At 37.1% G+C, this 12,814-nt stretch overlaps 1 protein-coding gene across 13 annotated transcripts in view; it reads left to right on the plus strand.

Annotated features, from left to right (window-relative positions):
- The window catches only part of LOC123864577 (protein sickie), a 286,107-nt gene that overhangs the window by 258,558 nt on the left and 14,735 nt on the right, over positions 1-12,814 (plus strand). For all 13 annotated transcript variants that reach the window (XM_045905134.1, XM_045905125.1, XM_045905126.1 and 10 more), the window contains one exon: positions 11,053-11,136. In XM_045905134.1, the coding sequence (XP_045761090.1) occupies positions 11,053-11,136 (84 nt within the window). The remainder of the gene's footprint in view (positions 1-11,052; positions 11,137-12,814) is intronic.

Consider the following 12,814-nt stretch of genomic DNA (forward strand, 5'->3'; position numbering starts at 1 on the left):
ATTGATCTCGGTAAGAGCATTCAGAACTAGTGGTAAATTAATTTGACTATTGTGTAGTTTTTTTTTTTCTATTTTGTCTTGAAGCCTTTAAAATTGATTAACGTTGGTTAAATCAGGGACAGATTATAATATATTGTGTATCTTCTTGTTTCTTTTGTTCTGTCACATATTTTTATTTTGAGTTAGTCCTTCTTGTACGCAAGCGCCAAGACTTCCTGGTCGTCCTTCTCCTTGTGGTTCAGTAGGGATACTCAGTATTTTCTTTATTGGATAGTCATCGCTTCTTTGCATGATATGCTGCTACCATCGGAGCCTACCCTCTTTAAATTCTTGTGTCGATGCAACCTTAAAAGCTCCCCTAATTCACGTAACGACAACAAACAGATTTTACGGACTGTCTATAGTTTAAAATATACAAACATAGCTAACTATATCTTCTCGTCGATTCAATATGAAATAATGGATGGTAAACTATATAATAACTATGTGATTACAAACACGTGTTGCGTGATGTCCATAAAGGTGAACGTTGGAGGGCATTGTACCTATGGGCAAAGAGCCAGAGCGTGCTAGACCTTCGTTATTTTATAAAAGCTGAAAATTTCTGTGCGTATTGTCCCCAACACAGGGAGGGACGATCAGGGTTGCCACGATACTAAGTATCTGGCAATGCATGACCTGATTTCTAATAGACTTTATACTTTGACGTAAGATTTTATTCGCCTTTATTACCTACCTGTTGTCTCCCAAAGCCACCATGATCCAAACTTCATAGTCGCTGTTCGTTTCTCCCTGTGTTGGGAACAATACACACAGAAACTTTAAGCTTTTATAAAATAACGAATGTCTGGCACGCGCTGGCTCCTTCTCTCTACTACTTCGTTCACTCAATATTTATTAGTAAATGTATCGCCACCTTTTACATTACACCGTTTGTAGTTCAGTTTATGGAGTAGAACTCTTTGTTTAGTAAACTAACATAATATTATTATTGTGATAGTCTCATCTAGTAAAAATGATAGTTGATTTATTTATAAATTGAAATGTATATTCACGCTTTCTCAAAAAACCATCTTTCCCTTCTATGGTCCTTGTTGGTTGTTTTTATTACTATCAATAATGACTTGATTTCGACTGAGTAGTTTGTTGGTTGATGGTAGAATTCATAGTGGTTTAATAATAATAATTATTCCTGCAAAATTAAGCATAAATACCTAGTTATACTTATGTACTTATTTCGGCACACTTCGAAATAAATTTCTACTACGCTAAAATAGGTACAAAGTGCGAACTTTTGCCATTCTTTTTGGGCACTGTTCACGGTTTCAGTTGTGTAATGTAATGGGTTTGAATAGGTACATTACTGCATATTCAGTTACATTAGTGCATTAATGTGCCATTATAAAGATATCCAAAAAGTAAAAGTGAACATTAAGTTAGAGCTATTAGTTTTTAGGTAGACTTTTTATGAATTAAATAATGAAATGTTCGAACATAACTTGATGCTCTCAAAACTTCATGAACTAGACGTCACGTTAGCTGATAAACGTTTTTTTAAATAAACCGGTAGCAAAATTCTAAGAACAACTCTGTACGAGCAATCAAAGTTCACCTGACGCCTGCCATAATAGAAAGGAAATGAATCAAACAATACTCAACTAATTTGCTTTTTTTCAAAGGTTAATTGGAATGTCCATTTCTAATTGTTCAATCTTCGTTGATTGATAGAAAACCAATGAACAGATCAAGTTATTCGATAGCTTCATTTACGCCAGAGCAACATAGTGCGACATTTTAATAATTTTAAATGTACAGGTACTTAGGTAAGTAACAAGAATCTTCGGCAGACCGTCTCGTACATATTATAATAGACATACATAAAATAGACTTTATACTTTGACGTAAGATTTTTGCATGCTAATTGCTACTTGAGGCCACAAAATTAATGTTATCATTTGTAAGCATTTGTAGCATGTCGCATTGTAGCATGTTCTTGCTCTGGTGTGAACAGTTTTAACACCAAGCGAGGCAGCTGCCTCGACCGAGAGACGTGCTTAGTGCTAACCTGCTAGAGGACTGGTCTTACAAACCAATCTTTAATCGAATCCTGCTAGATCAAGACGCGTCCACATAGGTCGTGCTGGCTATAAAGCCTCGCGAGGTCTTTGCTTCATATCCTTAGATTTTCATAACACCGACATTGAGAAGAGGCCAATCGCGTCCGCGCTTTCAGCCTTGCATCACTAGGTATACCTACCTCGTGCATTGTGGATGAGGGATTAAGGATCCTTCTTGCATTATTGCAGCTTTTGATCGATTAAAGTAATTACTTGCTTGATCCAAGTTTGCGGCAAACATAAAGTAAATTGAATAGCGGAAACGCAGTCGTCGAATTATAAAACGCGGGTGGCACAGCTGTTGACGAGCGTAATTATATTCCACCTGTCTTGTAACGTGTGCGATGGTCGTAAACCGATTAGTACCTAACAGTGTGCTTATAGTAAGAAGTACCCGGACCCTACTGCCTATCCACACTTCATGAAACGACCTAGAGAGGCGCAAGAGTCATATAAGAGCGTCGCAAACTGTCTGTAGCGAACCACGGTCACATCGGGCGCATCGAAGAAAATGCTGATTATGTCAGTAGAAATCCGCGCTGACATGACCTCTGATCACGCATTCCCACAGAGCGTCCGATGATGTTGATGGCACTTCCACTTTCAGTACCTAAAAAACCGCCTTTAGCGCCTCTTTTGAGTCCTGTAATACCGTAATATCAGCATAATTTGGTTTATGTATTTATAATTTTTTGTAGCCTTCCGCGTAGCTCGTAGGAGTAACAGTTCAGTTTATTAGGAAAACTCGGTACATAGTCGTCAAAAGCGCGGGTGGCACAGCTGTTGATCAACGTAATTATATACCACCTGCCTCGCAACCTGTGTTTACGGCCACCATTGCTGCCACCCTACTTAACTGTTTGATGGGAAATCTAATTGCAAAACATCTAGTAGAGAAATAACAGTCAGTCATTATTTCCCACTTTTAGACATGCATAAAGTTTGTCCGAATCAAATGGACTGTGATGAACGATCTCTGCTCTAGTATCGACTAATTTGTGAGAATAGTCGATACCAGAGCTAATTTCTTAAACTGGATCTTTTCAAGTAAAGATTTTTACATAAACCTGTGAGGATGATACTGCCATTGTCGCAATTAAAATGCCATAAGCCTACGTTGTCGTATTAGTTTACAAATTGCGAAAAACCAAATTAAATTTGAATTTCGCGGGCAGACCCGTCGCTTCCACCTTAAATAAGAATACAAGTGAAAACTTTTTCTTTTGCACTTTAGGCGCGTTCTGTTCAAATGATACTTACTATAGTTACTTTGCCATATTATTATAGAACGAGTAGAGATATTTAGATACCTGCCCAAAATATGCCCTACTCTACTAAGTTGTAAAATGATTGTGTACTTTCAGTAGTTAATTAATTCTTACATTGTTTTCCATATTGGGGTGTGCATTACGCAAATTACAGCTGCATTAGTACCTAAGCAACGTTCAGTTACAATATTCTAGCACTTTCGCCCCAATTTCCATCTCTTCATATATTATTACCTTCACAAAACAGTTTTGTTTTTACCTACTACTTAGGTCAAGTGAAAATACACTTGTAATGCTAAGAATATGATAGGTATCGCATAAGGGTACTGAAGATCCTACAATTATTTTTGTAAGTATACTTCATAGACATATTTTGTAAAGGTAATATGGCCATTCGCAAGCCATTTTTTCGCACTTTATACCATGTAAGCGCATCCAGGTGCTATAAGGCAAGTTTTTGCGTTGCCGGCACGCGCATATGCAAGAGATCTATCAATGAGTTTAAACACTGTAATTGGTTAGCCTCACGCTGTTGCAGGTGGTACTACCCATTTAGAAAATATTCTTAATCCGTCCGCATTCATAACCGTTATTAAAGTATTTAATGTTTTTGTGTGTGCAGTTGGTAAGTTGTGGCGTCCCGTTAATTACAGGCTGGTAATTATAAAGCTTTATGGGTCGTTCTGTTTAGAATGGTATGTGTCATCTGCGGTAATGCTTGCTTTCGTATCTCTAAGGGCCTTAGCACACAAGATAGTTGTAGCATCGGTGATTAGCGATTTTGCAACGCATCAATGCTACATCGCTTTTGACGACTTTCTGCGTTCGATTGCTGTATGGAAATCGCGTTTTTTTTTTAAATTATTTATTGATTTTCTACGTTCGATCGCTGTATTGTAACTGCTAATTTCTATTTGATCACTGTGACTGGAGATTGCATGTGTAAAAAAAAGGAAGAAAAAACATCAAATGTGTTGGTTATTATTTGAGCATTAAAGCCAAAATGTCTCAAGCAGAAGTGCGCGGAGAAGAGCGTTCAAACGTGACCTCGAGCTTTCAAAAAGCAACATCGCCGATAGCTGACGCTAAAAGCATCGTGTCTGTTATGGCCCTAAAGCGGTGAACAAATTGCCTGCATTCTTAGATAGTTGATAATAATTACTTATACTATTTACAATGTTAGTATAAAACTTTATAGCTACCCACTTACATTTTTAGAATTCTGTAACTACCTATAACGGAAAAATTGTGTCCATAAAAGGTCAATCTGATACCTACTCGTTTACACATCTGTCGTCGTTTTTTATTGTGTTGAGGTCATTTGAAAGAAGTTTAAATATAAGTACCTATTTTTTCGCCCAGTTAAATACTGTTTAGTTAAAATTAGAGTTACCTACTCAGGAAATGAAACTTGATTTGAAATGTACGTGAAAGTTTTTGTAGAGTCAATTTCTAAGTTATTACTCGCTCTATATAAAGGAACAACATCCTAAAGAAACCAGTTTACCAGTATTCTAAGACGTGTAATTTCGCCAACCTGCAATATAGCTCTGAACCCTCCCGTATAGAAGACATTGACCTTACATTCTCAATCACTGAAATGGACACGAACTAATACAAATACGCTGGAAGAGGACTACGCTACCATACAAAATTACAGCATTTTATTGTGCAGAGTCGAAGGCGGAAGTGACAGGAATTAAAATTGACACTGTGTCAAATGATCTCTGTCTTGACACTATGCTGACAGATCAGTCTCATCACTAACATTTAGTTCCGAGTACGCTCACATGGCACTCACTGCTACTATCAACGCCAAAATGGTATTTAAGTCAAGTTGCTTTAAAACAAGTCAGCCAAACCAAGTCCAGCGTCCTTGTATTAGCAGAGGTCAGTGTTCTCAATACACGAACTTAGCTAATATAGCCATCAATCAAAATCGTGTCTATTTTGTATGTAATTGATAAACATATACCAACTTCTAGGTAGGAACTAAAGTATTTTAGCATTTAAACTATCATGAGTGATTTCCATTACAAATATGATGCCGGTTATACTCACGTAGTTGCCGTAAGCCCGACTAGTTTCGAACCCATCCGGGGTCCTTTTTTAACCCCCGACCAAAAAATAGGGGTGGCATCGTAGCTCCTAAACTAATGGACCGATTTTAATTTAGTTTTCTTTGTTTGAAAGGTGGCTTGATCGAGAGTGTTCTTAGCTATAATAAAAATATCCTCAACTCATAAGAACTGACTCTATTCCATCGCTATACAATGCATGATAAACTTTAACTTTAATTCTAAACTACTAACTTCTTGAAAACATATTAATAAATTCCAATCTTTTCTGCTTCGAATCAATATCAACTGCTTTTCTTGCCGCCATTTTCCCATCTCCCTCTAAAGTCTTTTCTTTTTTTTTAATTCAACTCTAGGCAAAGGTTAAATCGCTAACAGCTAAACCAAGAAAATCGATTCAGCCGTTTGAAAGTTATCAGCTCTTTTCTAGTTACTGTAACCTTCACGTGTCGGGTCTTGTCATAGGGACTCAGCTTGCGACGACGGGTGAGACTTTACTTCCAAGGAAAAAATTGTTAAAAATGACTAGAAAAATAAACTTCGCAACACATTCGTGCCCGCCACATACCCATGAAACCCCCCGAATAACCTGTAGGCTCGTGTTTTGTGTTAATAAAATATTGATAGGGATCATTGCCCCCCTTCCATTTAATATCCCTGAGTAGTCCCGTGACGTAGCAAACAAAGGGTCCCGTGTTCAGCTGCACCCATGCTTACAGCAATCGGACAGTAATTTATAAGGATGAGTCACTTTTAACTGGACTACCGCTCAGCGGTGGCTTTGCACGCATGCAAATTGATTTTGAGGGTATTTTATCCAGTTCACAGTTTTGTCAGTGATAGAAACCTGTTACCGTAAAACAGAATCATATTTAATGTAACAAGTAGGTATATGTGAGTCCCGAGAACGGGTAGGTACATATACTTACAATCGTGTTTAAAACCTAAAATTATTTTTAATTTACCTATCCTACCTATTTATTAAAAAAAATTACAAAAATTGATGGTGCAACTAAGTTCGTAGGTTAGGTTAGGTTAGGTTAGGTTAGGTTAGGTTAACCTAGGTACATTCTTCTTTTCTTTTTTCGACCAGCTGAAAATATAAGTACAAAATGAACACAACTTCGTGAAGTAAAAGAACTTAATAATTAAGGTTATTAGCGTTGTGCAACAAAATATAAAATCACTATATTTCATATTTTAATATCGAGTATTATAAACTAATTGCATCCTTAATGAGCACGGATTGTAATTTTAATACCACCCTGATCGCAGCCCAAATAGCGATCAGAGAAATTGGCATATTCACTGGTACGAAAATAAGACTATTTATTGAAATATATTTATTCATCTGGTGATACACCTGTCACTGGTTCTTGAACTTGTAGAATGTTTTATTAGGATATGGACAGACATAGCGCGTGAAGGTACGAGTAGCTGCGTGCGATGCGAGAGGGTCCAATAAGTTCTTAAAAGTTGTAACTTGAACAAGCCTCTTGTATGTTTGCTAAATATGATTAATATTGTCGGTATATTCTTATTTGTATAATTTTTTAATAATTCAGTTTTATTGGTATTACAGTTAGACATAGTTCGCTGCAATTAAATTTGATTTTCGGAACCATTAATTAAGTATTTCCCATTAGTTATAATTCTTGTTTGTACCTACTATTATGCAATGCCGTTTCGCGTTGTGTCGTGGTATTACCAAGCCAAGGAGATGTGTCTGCTAATGGGTACCTTACTTTCCTACAGCATGGGAAACAAAAGATTGACTAACGGTCCAATAGTGCGGCGCAAAGACCGAGACGATATCGCACCTCGCTTCATCGGGCCATATAGATATATCGATAAATAATCCACTTCGCAGTTTCAAAGTAGGAGTTCTATTCTTGAAAAATAGATAAGCCTATTTGTAAAGACCTACTTTACTAGGCGCCTAAGGAAATATAATATTATGTACGTATTATGATGATGCAGTATATTAAGTTGTATTGCGTTTGTTTCGAATATTATCTATAAGTGGTCTTGCCTTGAATGCTACGAGTATATAATATTATGTATGGATACCTACCTAAGTAGGTAAGGTAGAAAATTGTTTGTTTGCAATGATAAAATCTATTGTCTATTTACCTACCCGTGATAATACAACGTGATATACCTATAGTACGCGACAGGTCGAGATGGCAATCGAGGTAGGTATGAGGCGACGGGACGCCCCGTACGTCACCCGTACTTTCCCGCACCGGGTTAGCGCGGGGGCTGTACGGGTGTGCGGGACGTCTCCACCCCGATAGCCATGTCGACCTGTCGCGTTCTATAGTTACTTATGTGGCAGGTTACTACGTAAGGCAGATTTTCTCACGTAGTATCAGGACGTAACTGTAGGCACTTTTTCTCTCGATGATGAAGAAATTTCCTCACGATGTTTTCCTTTATAGTTGAAGGCATAGTTCCGAAAAGTTTAAGGTGCGTGCCCGTAATCGAACCCTGGACTTCCCCGCCTAGAAAGGCGAAGTCCTAACCAGTAGGCTAACACCGCTAAGAACACTTCATCGTCACCATCATGATCAAACCATCGCCGGCTCACTATAGAGCACGGGTCTCCTCTCAGAGAGAGTTTTGGCCATAGTCTACTACGCTGGCCAAGTGCAGATTGGCAGACTTTACACATCCTTGAGAATATTATGGAGAACTCTCAACCATGCAGGTTTCCTCACGATATTTTCCCACATTTTCCTTAACCGTTAAAGCAAGTGATATTTAATTAACTACTTAAAACGCACATAACTCTGAAAAGTTGAGGTGCGTGCCCGGGATCGAACCCCCGACGTCTGATTAGGATGCGGGCGTTTTAAGCACTAGTCTCTCACACTAAGCTAGAACACTTACCTAACTGTAATTCTTGCAATTCATCTATCCAGTTATGAAAATGTTATTAGCTCCCAAGTTCCATTCTTCCTAGGTAGATACATCTTCCCACATGTTCCGTTCCGATAAATTAATTAGATGGGACAGTTTCACGCTCCTCTGATGAAGTCATATCTAAATCAAGTTACCTTTATTACATCATTGTTATATCGGGAAGCTGCGGTCAAGTTTTACGATGATACTAGTCATTACGCTCTCATCACCTTTACATAAAAAGGTTGAGCGGTGTTGTTACACTTTCTCGCAACGATTTTTAGGGTTCTCAAAGATGTGTAAAATTTGCGAATCTACACTTGACCTGCACGGTGGACTATGACCTATATAAACCCTTCTGCTTCTTAGAGGAGATCTACGCCCACAAGTGGCCCGGCGAAAGGTTGAAATGATGATGAATAATTTAACGATTACAAACACGATACCTGTGTGAGTTCTATTTGTCCGATTTCTGTAAAACCGTCAATGGTTCGGTTCGGTTTTCCAGATAAAGACAATACTTTCTTCATACCTCACTCACTCGATTAAAAGTCACTGGGAAGCAAATACCGGTTTCTTGTATAGGTACTTGAGTTGAGGCGTCTTAAATCATTATCGTGAACGTAACCGCTACAGTCCAAAAAGCGCTCTTCAAAATGTTATCTATTTGTGGTCATCTCTAATTTCGAAACTAGATTCTCACAGTTACACAGGTTTTAAAGGAAGTGCATGTGAATGATCAGTAGGTAAACAAAATACGTGATTTCAAACACTCATTAATTTTGGAAAATATACAAACCGAGAATTATACCATAAAGAATAAGTGGTAATTGAAGTTAAAGTACTATTATTTATATTTTTCATTCAAGAATCACTAAAAATATAGAACTATCTACCTACATAGGTACCTACCTGAATAAAAACATCGTCCAACCACTGCTGTAGCAAGGAAAATAATATGGCAACGTTACCTGTGAAATGCCAGGTTGAAATGCTGACTAACATAACTGCCAGCTTTTCGGTCACCTGTTAATACTGTAAACTCAATAAGATCCTATATCCCAGGGTTTCAGGACTCATCACCAAACGGCACAAATATAAAATATTCTTGACAGTTATTTTTATAATATGTAGATACTATTTTAAATTACATAGCACATGTTTTAAATACCGCAATCAAAGCTATGTGAACCAGAGCCTAGCGGTCAAAGCGTCTCTGGGCGCCTTTGACCGCTACAAGTACAGAGGCGTAAGGTTCAATTTAAAATTTTGCCGGTTTTGTAATTTTTAGTATATGTATATAGTATTTAAAAAAATATTCGTAAGGTACATATATTATGTAATATTTCTCTCATAGAATAAGAATGGGAGAATTCGTGCAAATGGGTATGATACAGTTTATATCTCATTGTGAATTAATCGAGGGTCTAACTTTGCAACCTTTCAAACACTACTATTATATAACCATTGTAACTACAGATGACAGTCGGTACATGCAAATGAAAGTCAATTATTGTATATGCCTTATATGAAACAAGTAGGCTCGAACTACGGTACTATTTATTCAAAACATAAGTGATGAGATGCGAAGCGGTTAAAACAATTTAAAAGGAAAAAGTGGCAAAAAACGATGGCCCAGATGAATGTTCCCGGCGACGGAAGTGCTAGAATTTTTTGCTCTTTAGAGCTCGTTACCACATTGCAATCGTCACTCTTTTATTTTAGGAGAAATGTTTGTTTATAAACGACACGATTTCTATGTCCTTATTTTTGTATCTACTACGCCAAAAATAGGCTATTATTTACAAATTGCTCATCAATGAAAGTTACAGATGGCAACAGTGGAACAAAGAGTGTTTTGAACTCCAAAAGTCAGACATGTAAAAAAACCACTTTTCTTCTCGCTCAAATAATTACGGTGGGTTTAAAATTAATTAATGTCAACTTTAATTCACATTGTCGTACATTGATTTGATTAAATCATTGTGATTCGACATCGTAATAAATTATAAACATCTTCCTAGCGTGAAAATTAAGCGCAAAACTCGTTTCAAATCAATTGTAGGTAAAGTCGAATTCCATGCGTGGGTGGGATATGAAGATTCCTGAATTTGATTAAAATCTTTAGAATAAACATAACTATAAACTTAAACATAAATCTTTTCGCAAAAATGTGAAGAACACGTTTTAGTTGATGGTTTTATATTGCAGGTGTCACTTACTGATTTTATTCAAACGTTTACAAACTTAATTATGAATTTTAAATCTCAATCCCGCATAAAATATACACGAAACCAGATTTGACATGAAGCCGTACGCATGATATTTTAATATTAAAATTATAATGTTGAAACTTAATCGGTAATAAAAAATAGCTATAATAATCTGCCGGGCACGTACCTACCTACCTACCGCTAACTTTTCGGTGTTATGTGCGTTTTGAGCGATCAAGTACATCGTGAGAAAAGCTAGATGCCTGAGAGTTCACCAAAATGATTTTAAAGGTGTTTAAAGCTTGCTAATCCGCATCTGACCAGCGTGGTGGACTATGGCCAAAGTCGTTTCATTCTGAGAGGAGACCCACACTCAGTAGTAGGCTCGATGATGCTGCCTATATCGATAAAATATTTACATACGTAAGTAGGTATGTGATCTAAAATTAATACGTATCTTTCTTTGTTGTAGGCACATGTGGTGTCAGCCTTTGAGCAGAGTCTTTCCAACATGACGCAAAGGCTGCAGCAGCTAACGGCAACAGCAGAACGGAAGGTAAGAACCAAAAGTTACCTATTAAATTATATCTAGCACTATTTACTAGATACCTACTCCCTATTTTAAAATAATATATCTGTCGACGATCTATTTTGCGCATCGGTGTTTTTCAGCGCGTGTCCCTGCATCCTGTCTTTGTCGTGGTTTGCAATATGTTACTGTCCCAACTTATTCTACGCCCCACCATGTGCCCCTTGTTTGTGTTAGCCCAGTGTGCTCAGCGAACGCACTTAGCGTTGGTGACGAGCTCCCTGGTGGTCTCTTGGCAGTGGTGAGAGCTATGGTCTTATAAATAAAAGGTACCAGGTTCGATTCCTGGTAGGCGCAATTTGGGAATTAATGATTTCTAAATTTTCTCTGCTCTAGTCTAATAGAAGGCGGCCTAGGCTAGGTTAGTATGGATTAAATAAGCTATACCCCTTTTAAGATAGCCCACTTCCATTTTAAACTGCAATATCACTTACCATTAGGGTGAGATAGCAGTCAAGGCCTAACTTGCAATTAAATTAAAAAAAAGTGCGCTGGCCTACGTACTCAGTGTAAGTAGGTATACGAGTACATACGAGTCCCTATTAGTCGACGTGCACTCGGTTTGCCGAGTTTTATACCTACTCGTAGATTTTCAGCCAAGAATCATCATACCCGTTGGCTATTCAGCAATTATGATAAAATTATGATTAAAGCCCAATATTTTCAGTTTCCTCTAATATCCTAAGTTCATAAGATTCACATACCTATCTACAGACAATATGTTCCACTGGCCTATTATATTGTAATAAATCTATATGGCCTATACCTGGTATTGGTTACATTTCTTAAGAAGCAAGCTATCAATTTACATATGACCCTGTTAACAATACGTCGTAGGTACCTACCTAACCTACTGATCAACTCAAAGATTTCTAGTCGATGCTTGAATTTTAAGTATGAATGTCGACAATATAGGTACCTACCAGGCCTGATTTTTGATAATGTTTTCCGAGTTTTTATATTTATTTATTTGTAGAGTCAAATAATTTCTAAAACAATGACTTCTAAAATAGTAACGATTTATTTAAATTTACCCAAAATGGTGTAAAAGAGTAAAAATATAAAAGTAGATAGGTACTAAAGATAGTTTAAACTTTATCGGATGTAACGTAGGTACTTACAGTAGTTTATAACCACGCTAAAATAAGTTCGCAAAATTCACCCTAACTTCTTTCTTAGACATCTAAGTTTAGATAGATATCAAAACTTAGATGTTAAAACAATGAAAAAGGAACTAACTAAAATATTACTCGTAGGTATACTAGGCTCAATGACCACGACAACTTGACATTCTAAACCAAAGTGACTCTCATCTTGATAACAATCTGATTAAATATTAATATGGCTGAATTACCCGCTATATCCAGTAATTTTCAGAAAGTTGATTTCACTTTTACTAAATAATCAATTTGCTCCAATTGCATTAACCATAGACGAGCGATTGCATTAACCATAGAGAAAATCTAAATCATTACACTCGATTTTGCTGCCTATACAGAGAGACATATTAGACAGACTATCTGAAATCGGTTTCTAGATACGCGAAACTTGTTATTGAAGATCACTTTCTCGTTGTAGCCTTGAACTAAGCTTTTGTACAGGACTCTATGCTGGCATTATCTCGTGAATGTCAAGCTGTGTGTTG

Source organism: Maniola jurtina, chromosome 4 (genome assembly GCF_905333055.1).
Source record: "Maniola jurtina chromosome 4, ilManJurt1.1, whole genome shotgun sequence".
Taxonomy (NCBI): Eukaryota; Metazoa; Arthropoda; class Insecta; order Lepidoptera; family Nymphalidae; genus Maniola; species Maniola jurtina.